This window comes from Sinohyriopsis cumingii, chromosome 11, assembly GCF_028554795.1.
Source record: "Sinohyriopsis cumingii isolate HCF-2022 chromosome 11, ASM2855479v2, whole genome shotgun sequence".
Taxonomy (NCBI): domain Eukaryota; kingdom Metazoa; phylum Mollusca; class Bivalvia; order Unionida; family Unionidae; genus Sinohyriopsis; species Sinohyriopsis cumingii.
In genome coordinates this window covers 62,931,343-62,947,233 of record NC_142971.1, presented here as the reverse complement: position 1 = coordinate 62,947,233, position 15,891 = coordinate 62,931,343, and the positions used below count along the sequence as shown (strand labels likewise).

At 40.5% G+C, this 15,891-nt stretch overlaps 1 protein-coding gene across 1 annotated transcript in view; it reads right to left on the bottom strand.

The window, feature by feature from the left end:
- The window catches only part of LOC149788564 (copine-8-like), a 95,155-nt gene that overhangs the window by 39,664 nt on the left and 39,600 nt on the right, over nt 1–15,891 (bottom strand). Inside the window, exons 13-15 of the mRNA XM_089974602.1 lie at nt 4,676–4,732; nt 3,991–4,052; nt 1,219–1,371 (exon numbers count right to left, since the gene is read on the bottom strand). Of these exons, the coding sequence (XP_089830728.1) occupies nt 1,219–1,371; nt 3,991–4,052; nt 4,676–4,732 (272 nt within the window). The remainder of the gene's footprint in view (nt 1–1,218; nt 1,372–3,990; nt 4,053–4,675; nt 4,733–15,891) is intronic.

Genomic DNA, 15,891 nt, shown 5'->3' with positions numbered 1-15,891 from the left:
ATAAAGTCCTAATTATCAATGGACTGTGAAAAATGTAAAATATGTTCTGAATTTAGTAACTGTCATTGCTTCTTGTACCAATCAAAATGCCTGTAACTCATGCAAGATGCTATTGTCTGTCTATTTTGATGGAGAGACCAATGTGACATTCCTCCAATATGCTAATTACTGATGCCATCTTAGGATGAATATTTAACATGTTATATGAGACTAAACATCTTTCTTCATCTATATAATTCACAGATAAGACAAAGTTTTCATCAGTTTTCAAGAAGGCTGGATTTGGGAGGTAGCAAGCTTATTGTCCTAACAGTAATGTGATCATGGAATGTATTCAAAAGAGAAAAACAAGGCTCATCACATTAAAAGTTAGCACATCATAATGTACCAATAACCTTGCAATGTAACATGTCTGATTGGCATAATCTTAGTCAGCTTCCTCTGATGGGATTTCAATACATGGAACACTAGTAAGAACTATTCATAGTTATAGCATACCAATCCAGGGTGACTATTAACTAAAGCTTAGATGACCTAGGTACAAAATAGTTATGGCACTGATGTATTTTCAGAGATTGTGAACTGTTGGGAGCGGGTCTATTCTAGAACTGAAAATTTAGTTGAGGCAGGTGAATATCTCCTCCATTTGAAAAAAGGAGTGAACATTCTGAATGATTAAATGAAGAAACAAAAGTTGGTGCAAATTTGGTTTTACTGCATCATATTTTATCAATTACTGTGACTCCTGCAATTGTGCATACTAGAATATACTCAGACGAAGCATGCATATTAATCAGTGTTTAATAAATATTCAACTATGAAAACAAAGATCCAGATCTAACACAGAACAATTTGCTGTAAGATCAGGGATTACAGACTTTGCCTGAAATCATAAAGTGGTAGAAGAAATCAACAGACCCTAGCTCCCCAGAGCAAACTGACAGCAGATCAAGTCTGCACTGTTCACAGCTGGGCACATTTAAATCTTTGGACATGCAATTTACAGCACTGCAACACTCTGAAAGTTAAATTATGCCAAGGCAAACAGAGCAAAGTTCCTTATCCAAGAAGATATGATGGTAGCCGATCCAGGCCAATACAGTGGTGGGAAATGAACCAATACCTTTCTGGTCACAAGTCCAACACCTTAACCAATGAATCATTTAAGCTCACAAAATAATTTAGATGTACTCAGATATGAGTAAACACAAAACTTACGAATCATAGTCCTGAATGATATTCCCAACAGCCCTGAGGGCAGTGGCATATGGGTTGGGGTTGTAAGGATTCAGGTAGTGAAGTGAGGAGGGTGACTTGGGGTCTCCATTTGAAGCAGTAAAATCGACAGCAAATGTACAGTGGAGCTGTGTCCTGAAAGAAAGATAACCGTACAAGAATTCCATTAATCCCAACCTCATTTATATTCATTAACTAACATTATGAATAGAAAGTAAGGATTTAATGAATGGTTATTCTCATCAGAAGAAAAGAAAGATCTACAAATTTAGCTGCAAATGCTATATGTTAAACATTTTTGGCTAGTCAATCAGTCAGCCAATGACCATACACCACTCCCTCGATAACTCACCCTGATAACTCGCAAACCTGCTTATAACGTGGGGTCAGGCATGGATCCCATTTTAAATCAGAAAATACCCCAAAACTCATCCCTATTTGTTGAACTTGAAGAAAATTGCGATCAAAATTGGTAAAAGAAACTTTGATATATCGCTCTTTTTATCGTCGAAAACAGTAGCTAGGACCTGGACATTTTAATCAACACTGTGAAATATCAACTTTAAAATGAAGTCATAAATCTGTTAAATTTTCTTTCCAAACGACATGCTTAATACACCGTAATTAACGATATTCAAGGAAATTTCGATCAATGAAAATGTCACTAACGCCTAGGAGGCAATACTTCAATAAATAAATGCCAATTAAATACTTTTTTTATTAACTGAAATTTTTGTTCTAGTTCCATCTTTTAGTTCCTTTAAGTGCAATCATCATTAGTGCAATGTGTCCTCTTGTAATTAACGTAAAACATGTCAATCTACCATAACAGCTATGTCCAAGAGCATTTCTCTGAGAACCTAGTTAAGTGCTGACTGAATTTTGATATCTGACTAGTAGAAGCATTTGTTGTATTACTGCACTAAATAAAAATCGGGCCTCCTTTTCTATTATCACATTAATTATGTCTTTTGAGCCAAAGTAGGTGGAATTAACAAAAAAGTTAAAAGGCATACAAATCCTACATGCGAACCAGTGGCCCCAGTCGTATGTCGGGTAACTCATTTCAGTCAATCAATCAAAAACTGTCATAAATGTTATTGTGTATGTGATCTAATTAAACTACCTTAAATCAACCTAATCAATCCTAAAAGATTAAAGATAGCAAGGCAACCAAGCAAAATGAGTACTTCATAAAATAAAGAGCTTTATTTCACCAATATGGATGATTGTGGGGAAAACCAGTTTGAGAGAATTCCTGATTTCGCATGTAGAGATATCTTCAAAGACGATAAGTTTCACTGTTACTTGCAATGAAATCACAGCATCAATATCTTACTAACTGAACAATTAAAAAATTGAGTTTCGACATAGACGTTGCATTTTTATGATAAAAGGAATCTTGTTTGGTAGTGTATCAACAGTCAGTCTGGTTTCCTTCTTGGACGATCCTTTCTTTGGAAAATACTATCCATAACACTCCTGGAACAAGACTAATCAACAAAACAAAATGCCATGACGTAATACATGAATGGTTCTGCACATCATGTTGGTTGTTGAAACCAGTTGGAATCATGTTATTAATCTTTCAGATGTTGGAAATTTTAAAAATAAACATAATTTATACAGAATAAAGAACAACTTCATTGGAAAAAGCGCTTTATTAACAATTATTCTTGACGTGATTGTAAAACAAGGATTTAATCATTAAACAGCCCCGTTTCCCCCCCCCAAAAAAAACCCAGTAGTTTTCGGGATGTATGGCAGATTTTTGGGAGGTCCCTCAGTAACTCGCACCCTCACTTATAGTGCATTCTATGTTTTTGGACCCCAATGTGTGCAAGTTATTGAGGGAGAGGTTTATTTAAGTTACAGGTATGTAATATGCTTCCAGTATTGCTTCTGATAAAACATGACAGGATGTAAATGGCTTTAAAAATGGATAGTTGCATAATATATGCGAGTTCAAACCATCAAACAGCAGAATGAAAATCAGAGATAACTGTGTTTCTTCTTTAACTAGATGCACTAATATGAATGTCCCATGATCATTACATACAGTACAAAAATGCTTCTCAGTGATTCATTTAACAATTTTTCCTTAAACTATCAAACTGGAAGTTGTAACACCCCACATGGTGAATCTTCAAACAAGGATTCCTTAATCTACATTTATCACTGGAATTACAGTTACAATGATTCACAAATAAAAAGTGGAATATAAGTATTTAATGATTTTAATTATTTACATGTATGAGGATATTATATATTAAGTTTCATATACAAAATTCAGCATTTATGGAAGCTTGTGTCAAGTACTGAAGTTATATTTATGTTTTCGCTGAAGTAAAATAGTTGCTGATTTTGTGGTTGCTACAAATCATAAATTTAAAAAAATGTTTTCTGAACCATTTTCAAATAATAAGGAACTTATTTTATATTACTGCATCAGAGAGGATAGATAGATGATTTGGTGTGATGGTTTTAACAGCTCTTTTAACACCTTGTAGGCTATATCTTATGAGGAAAAGGGAGCTAGGTGCTTTTCCCAAGGGCTCACTCATACAGCTTACTTGGGCTGGCCTTGCCAGATATCAAACCTTTGACCCTTGAATTACAAGTCAAATGCACTACCAATAGAGCTACCACATCTCCCATCTAACAACAGAATCAAATTGTATAGGTGTTATTGTTAAATTGAGCTGGTGAAGTGAACCCAATGAGAAAAAGAGTGGGAAATACATATAAACTCACCCTCCTCTGACATAATCTAAAAATGTAAATACTCTCTCTACTTTGCAGCTCATCAGTTCAACCTGTAAACAGATTAATGATTATACTGTATAAACAAATAAGAACATTTTTTATTAAAAAAACTCACGGCATTTACCAAGGCAAGAAAATGAACACTTTTTTAAAGGCCAAACAAGAAATGTAGTGGCTGACCATCCCTGTTTTACATTGCCGATTCAAGCAAGTTTTTCCATGTTAAAAACCCCCCACTAAATATATATAATTTTTTAAAAAAACATTAAAAAAACTGTTTACCCTAATTTTATAACTAGTACAATACAAAACAGACATATTTTTTCTTGGCCTAATACAAACTCTTGCACAAACTACTGCGTGCAGATATCTCTACACATGGGTTAAAAAAAAAATAAAACATTTCTCAATAAAGACATTTTACTGATAAGAATTTATTCTCAACTCTGCAGAAAATGACACCTGTGTGACTCAGATTTTCATATTGTGTATTGTGTATTAATGAGGATCCTTAATCTGTGAAAATGTGGGCACAATCCATTAACGCAAATTAGAGCTACCGAATCTGAATATTTAATTCAAAGTAAACAAGCAGAATTAATTCTGTTTCATAAAAGACTCAGCTCAGAAAAGATCTTAGCCATCCTGCAACTTCAGTAAATTTTATACTTACTGCGCCAGAATTTTTATATTTGTCTCCCTTCTTTGCTTTCTTTTTTGGATTTATACACTGGAAGTAAAAATTTATGAACATTCCTTGTCAGAAACATCAAAGAACTAGAATTGCAACTAATCCTTAAACTGTTTACCTGAACCATGCTAATGTTACTTGTTGTTTTTGTAGCAGGAGATTCCGCTGAAATATTCATCCTTGCCTGTTAAATTCTGATTGAACATTGCAGCAGTGAAGATGGCTTTACCTTACCATCAGTCACTGCTTACCTCCCCTCCTCAAGTTCACCAACTAAACCCATCTACACAAAACGGTGAATCTTGCATGCTTTGCAGTTATGAATCTTGTCTTTGTGGTGTGAAATAGTGGAAACATGGTTTAAAATCAACTTGAGCATTAGCAGTTTCTGGTGTTCTGATGCCCTCAAAAAAGACCGAGTTAATTTCTCTGCAAACCATACCAAGCAGACAATGAACAAAACAATAATTCTATTCAACCCCAAAACCAAATACTGTAAAAAAATTAGGCAGTTTTCAAGGCAAAGAGATTACTGATTTTATCCAGTATTATAACTGAGTACATTGTGGCATGAGGCGGTTTGCCTATCCAGAGTTATATCTCCTTTAGTTGAGAAGAGTTACCTAAGTTAATGTCTAATGCTAGGAACAAATGCATGCAGTGGTTTTAGGATTCAAGATGCAAATATTGTAATATTTTCACTGCACATGTTGATTATTTTATTTATTATAATTTAACTTGCACAGCCAGTAAAACATCAGCCAAAATAGCAAGAAAACACTTGCCATCATACAGGTAATAAAATACTAGACTTACAGCCAGTAAAATACTAGCCATTGTACAGCCAGTAAAACACCAGCCACTATAGCAAGCAGAATACCTGCCATTGTATAGTATGTAAAATACTAGAGATCATACAGCCAGTAAAATACTAGCCATCGTACAGCCAGTAAAATGCTAGCCATTGCGCAGCCAGTAAAATACTAGCCATTGTACAGCCAGTAAAACACCAGCCACTATAGCAAGAAAAACACATGCCATTGTATAGCATGTAAAATACTAGACTACTAGACATCATACAACCAGTAATATGCTAGCCACTGTATAGCAAGTGAAAGCAAATTTTTAGTAAATTAAGTTTCTCCAAGAATACTTACCTCAGGACACTGACATCAGGATATAAGCCTGCTACATCCCAACTACAGCCCTCCTAACATATTTAAATTCCTCTTTTCTGTCTATATCATACAAAGGGCAGTAGCTCTGTCCCTTTACCTACCCATACGACCACCAGGTGTCATCAGTTTTAAGTTTAGTGAATTGCTAATGAGGAATCAAGTAATGTGAGCAGGTTAGTATTCTTGCGAGAAACAAAATTTACTACAAAATTTGATTCCTCATTTGAGTACATTCCCTGATTACATTAACTAAAGGATAATAGGTGAAGGGAATGCTGAGCATCCTACTGATACCTCAGGTATCCTTACAAGGAACAAGTCTATGGTCATGTGACCTGTAACTGCTTGATCAGGTTAAGAGAGTATGCCAAGCATATTTACCCACTTAAGCCATGAAGACAGGGCATGAGAGTATGCCAAGCATGAGATGATATTCTGCTTCCCAGCCTTTGCAGGGAGAAGAGTCTTTTGCAGTTGCCATGACTACTTGAATCTGTGTAGTTTAAGTAGTGCAAGAGGGTGTGGACATGATCTTGAACAGCCACTCAACTTATTTATGGATAGCATATGATGGCTCTGATTGCCCACTGATGGGAACCATTTCTTGGTCTTGAAACCTGGTTGTATCATCTTTATCACCAAACCGTCTGATCTGAACTGAAGGTAGTTTGGTAGTTCAGGTCAAATGAAAGGGCACTGTAACTCACTCACCCTGCAAGCTGAAGCTTTAAGGAAACAGGTTTAGTATAATAACATCTTGAACAAGGTCCATGCTAGCACCCGGGACAGATTCCGTTTTGAAAACTGTGGCATTCTGGTCTATTCATATCCATACTGGCTGATGTATCTTTATCATGACTGGTATCTCTGTTATAATGTCTGAATATGTCTGGTGTCATGAAGCAGTAGCATTTGATAGTGAGTGATGCCAAATTTGTCTCCTTGTACAGCCAGATAAAAAAGTTGGCTATTTAAGGGATTGAGGCACTAAAAGGGACAATGGGATTGACTTTATACCTGTCACTGGAAACATGTAAATTTCCCTTATAGGCTTCAGATAAGAGGGACTTCTTGCTCACAAGATTCTCTCCACAATCAAAGGTCTGAACTCTTTCTCTTGCAAGGCTGTCTTGACATGAGCTAAGCATGAGGGTGACGACATTCTGAGCAGTGGTGAAAGCAAATTTTTAGTAAATTGTGTTTCTCTGAGAATACTTACCCGATCACATTAACGTTAGGGATATAAGCCTGCTACCTCTCGAATCCAGCCCTACTAAAAGACGAAAATTCGTCTTTTCGGTCTATCTCATATAGACCAAAGAGTAATAACTCTTGCCCCTTACCTCCCCTTACCACCGCCAGGTGTCACTAGTTTTTTAAGCTGAGCGATATATTATACGAGGATGCTCACATAGCGGGGTGGTTGGGAGGGTTTTTAAGTAATGTGATCGGGTAAGTATTCTCGGAGAAACACAATTTACTAAAAATTTGCTTTCTCCTTCAAATACGTTCCCCGATCACATTAACGTTAGGAGAATAAGTAATAAGAGATGGGAATGCTGAGCATCCTACCTCCACCCCGGGTACCTTCTAGGGAATGATGGCTGGATTCCCCATTTGAACGATAACCCGTTCTCCTAATTTCATCAGCAACACAGCCTAGGGTCATGTGATACGTGACCCCTATATACGGTCAAGAAGATAGTTACTGAAATCTTCTTACTTACGAAATTTCACTGGCGAATCCAGTGAAGCTGATAGGCTGTGCTGATTATTTTAAATGGGTCTGGTGGTCATCTGGGCTGCTGACACCGGACCTACCAGATTCAAGGTTTGCCTCTGCGAAGCCAAATCTCTGAGATAAAAACTGGAGAAGGTTGACTCTGATGCCAGCCAACAGCTTCTATTATATCTCGGATCAAAACATTGCGTTTGAATGCCAGGCTCACCGAGATTGCTCTAATCTCATGAGCTGTAATCTTCATGAGGTGACTCTGATCTTGTGAGACCTCTGAGTACGCTGAGCATATAACCCACTTCAGCCATGAAGCAAGGGCTTGAGGGGTGATATCCCATTTACCAGCTTTGACCAGAAGAAAGAGGCGCTTACGTGTGTCCTGACACGCCTCTGTGCGTTTTAAATAGTGCTTGAGTGCACAAACAGGATCTTGCATGGCTGCTGCTCTTGACTTATCTATGGAAGAGAGCGAGCGAATGACGGTTCTTTGATTGCCAGTGGATGGTAACCTATTTTTGGCTACAAAGCCTGGTTGCGTCAGGATGACCACCGAACCATCTGATCTGAACTGAAGAAAGTTCGGGTCACTGGAAAAGGCATGTAACTCGCTCACCCTGCATGCTGAAGCTAAGGCTATCAAGAAACATGTTTTGTATGATAGTAGCTTTAACGAAGTGTGGGCTAAAGGTTCAAATTTGTCTGAATTGAGCCATGTTAAAACCCAGGACAGATTCCATTTTGGAAACAGGGTGAGGGATTTTGGTTGATTGAAATCAAAATTGTCTAAACGATCTAATAGATCTTTGTTATGCCCAATATCACATCTACCATGATGGCAGAATGTGTCTGATATCATGGAGCAGTAGCCTTTGATAGTAATTGGAGCCAACTGTTTCTCCTCGAAAAGCCAGAGAAAAAAGTTGGCCAGTTGAGGGATTGAGACACTCAAAGGGACGATGTTATTGATATGGCACCAGTCCCTGAAAACACGCCACTTTCCCTTGTAAGCATTCAGAGTGGAGGGCCTTCTTGCTCTTGAGATTCTCTCCACAACTGAAGGTTTAAATTGTTTGTCTCGCAAGGCTGCCCGGACAAGAGCCAAGCGTGAAGAAGGAGACAGTCCGGGCAGGGGTGGAACACCTGTGACCGCGGTTGTTTGAGAAGATTTGGGCTGGTTGGAATCTTCCTGGGTAGATCTATCGCTAGATCGAGTAGATCGGTGACCCAGGACTTGTTCCATCTGAAAGGGGCAATCAGAATCATCCAACAGTTCTGACCCCTTAACCTCTGGATTATTTTCGGTACCAAAACCATAGGAGGGTAGGCGAATGCCCACAACCCCTCCCAGCTGATTGACAGAGCGTCCACGGCCCAAGCCTCTGGGTCTGGAACCGGAGAGATGAAGGTGGGCAACTTGCGATTCCACCTTGTCGCAAAAAGATCGATCATCGGACACCCCCAAAGTGTGCAAATCCGAAGAAAGACTGATTGATGGAGTGACCATTCCGTGTGAATGACTTGACCTTTCCTGGAAAGAGTGTCGGCCTAGACATTGAGTCTGCCGGGAATGTGTCTGATTTGTACGTTGATGTGGAGGTTGTCGCACCAACGTAGAAACTGCCAGATCAGAATGCACAGGTCTGGTGATTTGGTGCCCCCTTGTTTGAGGAGGTAAGTCACCACCACAGAGTTGTCTGACATAATGAGGACAGTTTTTCCTGAGAGTTGATCCTTCCAGAAATGAAAGGCATTGATGACAGCCCTCATTTCTAAAAGGTTGATGTGGAGAGGCCTCTCCCCTGGCTCCCACGTGCCGCTGACTGTAGTGAAGTCCGGCAACAGGTGATGTGATGTGATGTGATTTTTGATTTTTAACGTAGCTTTAACAATTTTTCAGTCATATCACTACGATGTCTGCAGTGTGGCAGTTTAGAGTGATGTCTAGCACTGGGGCATCATGCCGCAGACATGTAGCATGATGTCCCACCCAGTCACATTATCCTGACACCAGGCCGACCAGTCCTAACACTAACCTCTTAATGCTGAACGCCAAGCGAGGCAGCTGTTAGTACCATTTTTTAAGTCTCTGGTATGACTCGGCCGGGGATCGAACCCACGACCTCCCGCATCCGAGGCGGACGCTCTAACCACTAGGCCACCGGAGCGGTCCGGCAACAGGTGGGCACCCCAACCGTAGTTACTGGCGTCGGTACGTACCGTTATCTCTGCTTGGGGCATCTCCAGAGGAATCCCCGTAAACGGCCAACCGGGGTTGTGCCACTGACGCAGGAATGATCGTATCTCGGGCGTGATCATTATTGTTTGATTGAGGAGACTTGAAAAGGGGCGCCATTGTGCCAGTAACATCATTTGTAAGGGACGCATAAAAAGACAGCCAAGTGGGATCAAGTCCGCCACCACACTGAATAATCTGAGGAGTTGCAAGAATTCTCTCGCTGAAATCCACGTCCTGTTGGAAACGGACTCGACGAGTTCGACGATCCGGATTACGCGAGCGCGAGGAAGCCGTACCAGATTCAGATCGGTGAGAAACTCCATACCCAGATGGACAAAATGCAGGGATGGATGTAGATTGGACTTTTTCCAGTTCACGAGAAAGCCTAGATGATCTAAAAGTGCTAAAAGGTCGTTTCTGCCTTTGAGCAGAATAGAACTTACCATATGATTCTGGAGGATGTCGTCCAAGTACACTGCCATCCCTGTAGATGAAGTTGAGCAGAACAGGGTGACGATGCAATCCATAACCTTGGTAAAAGCCCAAGGGCTGATGTTGAGGCCAAAGGGTAGGACCTGGAACTGATAAACCGCATCACAGTAAGTGAATCGGAGAAATTTCCATGATGCGGGGTGGATAGGGACGTGAAAATATGCGTCTGTCATATCTAGACTGACGGCATACTCGTCCCGCCGGATGGAAAGACGGATTGATCTCGCCGTTTCCATCTTGAATTTCGGTGGTAAAATGTATTGGTTGAGGTGACTCATGTCGATGATCGGCCTCAACTTGCCTTTTGCCTTCTGGACAAGAAACAGCCTGGAATAAAACCCCGGCAACTGCGGTTTTTTCACAATCTCCACCGCCTGTTTTTCTATGAGTGACCGTATCTCCTGTTGTAGAAAGGTATCCTTCTCCCGATCAGACGGTATGTCCGTGAAGAGGGGAGAGGAGGACAGGGGAGGGGGTTGGATAAATGAAATCCGAACTCCCTCCGAAATGACCTGGATCACCCAATCGTTCTGAGGAAAAAAGGTGGTCCAGTGGTCCTGAAATTGCAGGAGGCGGCCGCCCACAGGTAGGCTGTCCGCAGTTGGTGGAGAGGGTATGTCAATTTTTAGAGTTAGGAGGCTTGAAGACGGAGAAACTTTGTTTCTTACCGCCTCTGTATGGTTGCCTCCTCGCTTGATTAGACTGTTGTCTCCTGGCATTGGGTTGGGATGTATACTGCACATTTGATTGTAAGGATCCCTTGTCCCTGGTCCGCCAATCATCCCTCCGCTGTGGCTGGGGCTGATATTTTCTAAATGCCTGCGAAGGTTGGGCGGTGAGTTGGAGGGGCAGTTCCTGAGCTGCCTGCTTCCGAACTTCTTCAATTTTTCCTCCAAAGAGTAAAGGCGACCCAAATGGAATCATCCGTAAAGCCAGAGCTGACGTGAACTGCTGCCATATTTTTGTCCAGGGCCGGAAGATCCGTACTGAAGGCGTCTGAATGAGTTTTGTACCAGCGACCAGAGAACATCGCTGGTACTTGGCTTTCTGAAAAGAACGCCTTAGCATTCCCCGGATCACCTATTCGTCCTGATAGACGATCACTGATCTCCTTAATTTTTGCCGACTGGGGAAGGAGCCGGAAGGACAGCATCTCTTCCTCCCCGTCAAGTTCTACAGACGCCTTAACTTTGTAGTCTTGAGTGGCGGTAGGAGGTGGAGGGCATTCTGAAGTTGCCAACACCCTATAAATTTCTTCCACTGCCGCCTTGAAGCCAAACTCAGTCCATTCCATGGTTGGATCTGTGTATGGCTGAATTGCAGGAGTTTCGTCACCCTCACTGTGTGCCGAGTGGTGTTCTGGAATAGCTTGCATTTCTGGATAGAGCATACCAGGTGGCATAGATGACGCGATTCCGTCATCCTTAACACTGTCACTAACTCTCCCTTGTGGATAAGCCATGAACATATGGATGGCCGGCCCTGCCGGCTGGTTTGTCTGGCTTGTGGTCGGCCTGAATGTTGGGGACGGTCCTGCTATCACCGGTACCGGCTGCTCCAATGGCCTGGCTGAACGAGCAGATTTCTCACTAAAATATCCACCATAGTATTGGTATGTTGCCGGCAGTACAGCTTGACAGACGGATTTATCACTAAAATCCCCATAAGTCATATTTGGTCGGACCGTTTTAGCAATAGGGTCCCCATGCTGGGACAGCTGGGCGGCCGGTGCCATAGAGGTTGTATAATGAAATGGATCCGATGGATCCGGTAAAACCCCCATGCGTCCTGACTTACAGGCCCAAAGGTCATGCTCGGACATGCAGGGGGACGTACGCCCACTGGGCAGCCTAAAATTGGGGGAACATTCCCCCAAAGAGTCAGAAAAAGCTGTGGAAGCAAGCAAGGGAAATAAGGGTAATATCTGGCCTGATGTCAGTAGCTGCATCGTCGTTTCCTGGACCAAACGACGCATCTGTTCCAAGGTGGACTGTTGTACCCTGTCAACATTATTTTCCTCCATTGCCGCTGATGTTAGTGTGGCTGACAGTTGCAAACAACGAACTTTAGGTGGAGGGGGGAACCCAACGTCCCCCACAAGGCTCGCAATGGAGGCTGTCTTCGGATGTATACTGAGGACATCAATGCTGTCTCTATTCCGTCTATCTCTCCCTTTTGCTGCCTTCTGGACTACATCAGCCCACGTTTGCTCTGTCCAAGTATTACACACGCTGCATGGTACAGATGATGTACACTTGGTACATACAATACAAGAGTCATGGTTGTCTTCTTTTGCTTTGAACTTTTTGCATTTCATGCATTTGGTTGACATTTCTACTGAAACGACACAAGAAAAGAAAACAAAGCACAAATTAGCAATTCAGCATGTTATTAATTCACTAATACCACAACCGTTACTAATAGAGTAAGAGAAATTAGTCAGTGTCGCATTAACTCTTAATTGACAACACGAGTTCAGCGATAGCGTGTGTAACATGGTCTTCAGTAGACAAAATCCGTATGGGTGACAAAGTCACTCAATTTTGAAAACAATTGTTAAAATAATGTATACAACCTGTAGAAGAATGATTGTCCGATGCAATAAATCCAAATTTAACTTCGGATGGTCCAATTTAACGCTAAGATGGCTTGGATTGTTTGGAGGTATAATGTACGTGTTATCCGTACAAGCGAAGCTTAAAAACTAGTGACACCTGGCGGTGACAAGGGGAGGTAAGGGGCAAGAGTTATTGCCCTTTGGTCTATATGAGATAGACCGAAAAGACGAATTTTAGACGAGAGGTAGCAGGCTTATATCCCTAACATTAATGTGATCAGGGAACGTATTTGAAGGAGAAACACCTGCAACCCTGGTGGATTGCCTCCTAGACTAATTCAGCTTTTGTCTGCTGGTATAAGATTAGGATCTGAACAACCCTTGGGGCATAAATGAAACCCCACATTTTTAATGACTTTACAAAATGGTGGCACATATGTTAACTGCCATTACGTTCTTATCCAATGCCAAAAGTTCTGCATGGTATGCAGTGGAATGTATCCTGTACAAGCACAATGAGAACATGGCTGGTATTCCCCAGGTCAAAGATACATTCAGATGAACAATCATAAAATTTCCTTGATTTCTGCTAACTGGGTAAGCAGACGGAAAGAAGGATACACTTCACTATCAATGTCAACCAATGCTTTGACTTTATAGTCTTGCACTGCGGTAAAGCCGGCAACACCCAGTATCTCTCTCCAATGGCAGCCTTAAAAAACTGAAATCCATCCTTTTCATGCTCAGACTAGAGAAGGGCTGATGTTCAGAACTATCTTCACATTCACTGTGTGAATAATCTTGGTCTTTGTCTCCCTCCATTTCATAATAAAACCATGTATGGAGGTAATGATGATCTTCCCCAAATAAACCACTGCTAATATCCTGTGGCCAGATAGTGAAAATAGGAAAAGCTGGCTCTGTAAGGTGACTTTATGGTTAGCTGGGAGAATGGTCAGCTAGGCTGTCTGACGTGTAAGCTGGACTGGTCAGCTACAGTAATGGTTGTGCTTGCAGCATGACGAAAAACATATTTTCTGCTACCACTCCTGTCCTGATCTGCATGTGTTACTTTATTCTTGGCTATGTGGACAGAACTTTCACAATGATTACCATCCTTGCAATGGTTATAATTATGAAGCCATATCTATCATTAGGACTGCCATAATCGAGGCTAGGATGGGCTGGCTAAATGGCAGGTACAGCTCTAGATGGTGAGACAAAACTACATACTGGACCCAAAAGTGTGTATGTGTGATTTGGATTTTTAATGTAGCTTTAACAATTTTTCAGTCATATTGCTACGATGTCTGCAGTCTGGCAGTTTATAGTGATGTCTAGCACTGCCGCAGACATGTAGCATCATGTCCCACCCAGTCACATTATCCTGACACCAGGCCAACCAGTCCTAACACTAACATCTTAATGCTGAGCGCCAAGCAAGGCAGCTGTTAGTACCATTTTTGTAAGTCTTTGGTATGACTCAGCTGGGGATCAAACCCATGACCTCCCACATCCAAGGCAGGCGCACTAACCACTAGACCACTGGAGCAGTAGGATCCAAAAGTTTTACAAGGCCATGTTCAGACTTGCTGGGGACTTACACCCACTGGGCTGCATAAAAATGAGGGATCAATTTCCCCATTTCCAAATTATCTGAAAAGGATTGAAAGATATGTTAAAATGGGCCTTAAGTCATGTCATGGTCTCCTATACAAGAAAGCATCTGTTGAAAGACTTGCATTAATGGGAAGCTTATTCTGTGCAATATTGTGTATGGAAGCAAAAGTTAGAAACTAGGTCCACCTAGTGGTGGCATGGGGATGAAATGGACAAGAATATATATGATATACACAAAACAGATGAATTTGCATCATTCAGAAGGGCTCGATTAAGGAAGAAGCAGACTTATATTCCCTAATTTTAATGTAATGGGGGAATTATTCAGTGAAGAAACACCAGGCATTGTATAGTCAGTAAAACACCAGCCACTGTATAGCCAGTAAAATACCTGCCATTGTACAGACTGAGTAACACCAGCCATTGTATAGCCAATAAAACACCTGCCATTGTACAGCCTCCAAAACACCAGCCATTGTACTGCAGGTGAAACAGCCATTAATGAAAATATTTAACCATTACAAACTTTTGACCTCTATCTCATTTTTAATATTTTCCCCAACACTATGCCTAATTTTGACAAGTGGGAGAAATCATTTCATGTGAAATATCGAGTCCAAAAGTTATCCTGGGTGTCATATATTCAATTTAATTCTTAATGTTAGATAATCCAAACTATTTTCAAATTTTAGAATTAATTCATATTTTACAGTAATATTATTCTGTATTACAATACAGAATTAATATAGCTTAGTTTTGCTCATGCCATTTCTATTTCGTAAGTTAAAGTTCCTTGTTCACCCAGTCTATTACATACATAGTGTAGGCTATAGAAAAGAAAAAGGAATGGTTTTAGTATTGTATTTACAAAAGAATGTGGCTTCATGTGTACAACAAAGGTAGACAATATTATAATTCATATACAGAATATATAAAAAATTCAGTATTGTTCAACAAAACGGATGAGAACAATGAAAATTGCCGCTTAACTAAATATGTATAGAATACAGAAAACCCAACACAACACAATCATTTATTGTATACCGCCATTTACTGCTATGATTATCTATAAAAGTATGAAGAAATGGATGAAGAACAAATTACTCAAATATTTATCTTAACAAAATCACTTGTATGCATATTACAACATAACTGAAAACCTGTAAGATATGTCTTGACCATACAATATGTGAGATGGGTCAGCCATAGAGGAAAAACTGTGTTCCATCCCGTCAAATTATATATACCAACTGTGTGGCAATATTTCAGAACAAGGTTCAACAAAAATCATTTCACTTGGTTTCTATATCTTTGCAAAGTGGCATTTAATTACTCAGTTGGGTTTAAGAGAATGTAGAAACATTTTAAGTTGTCTAT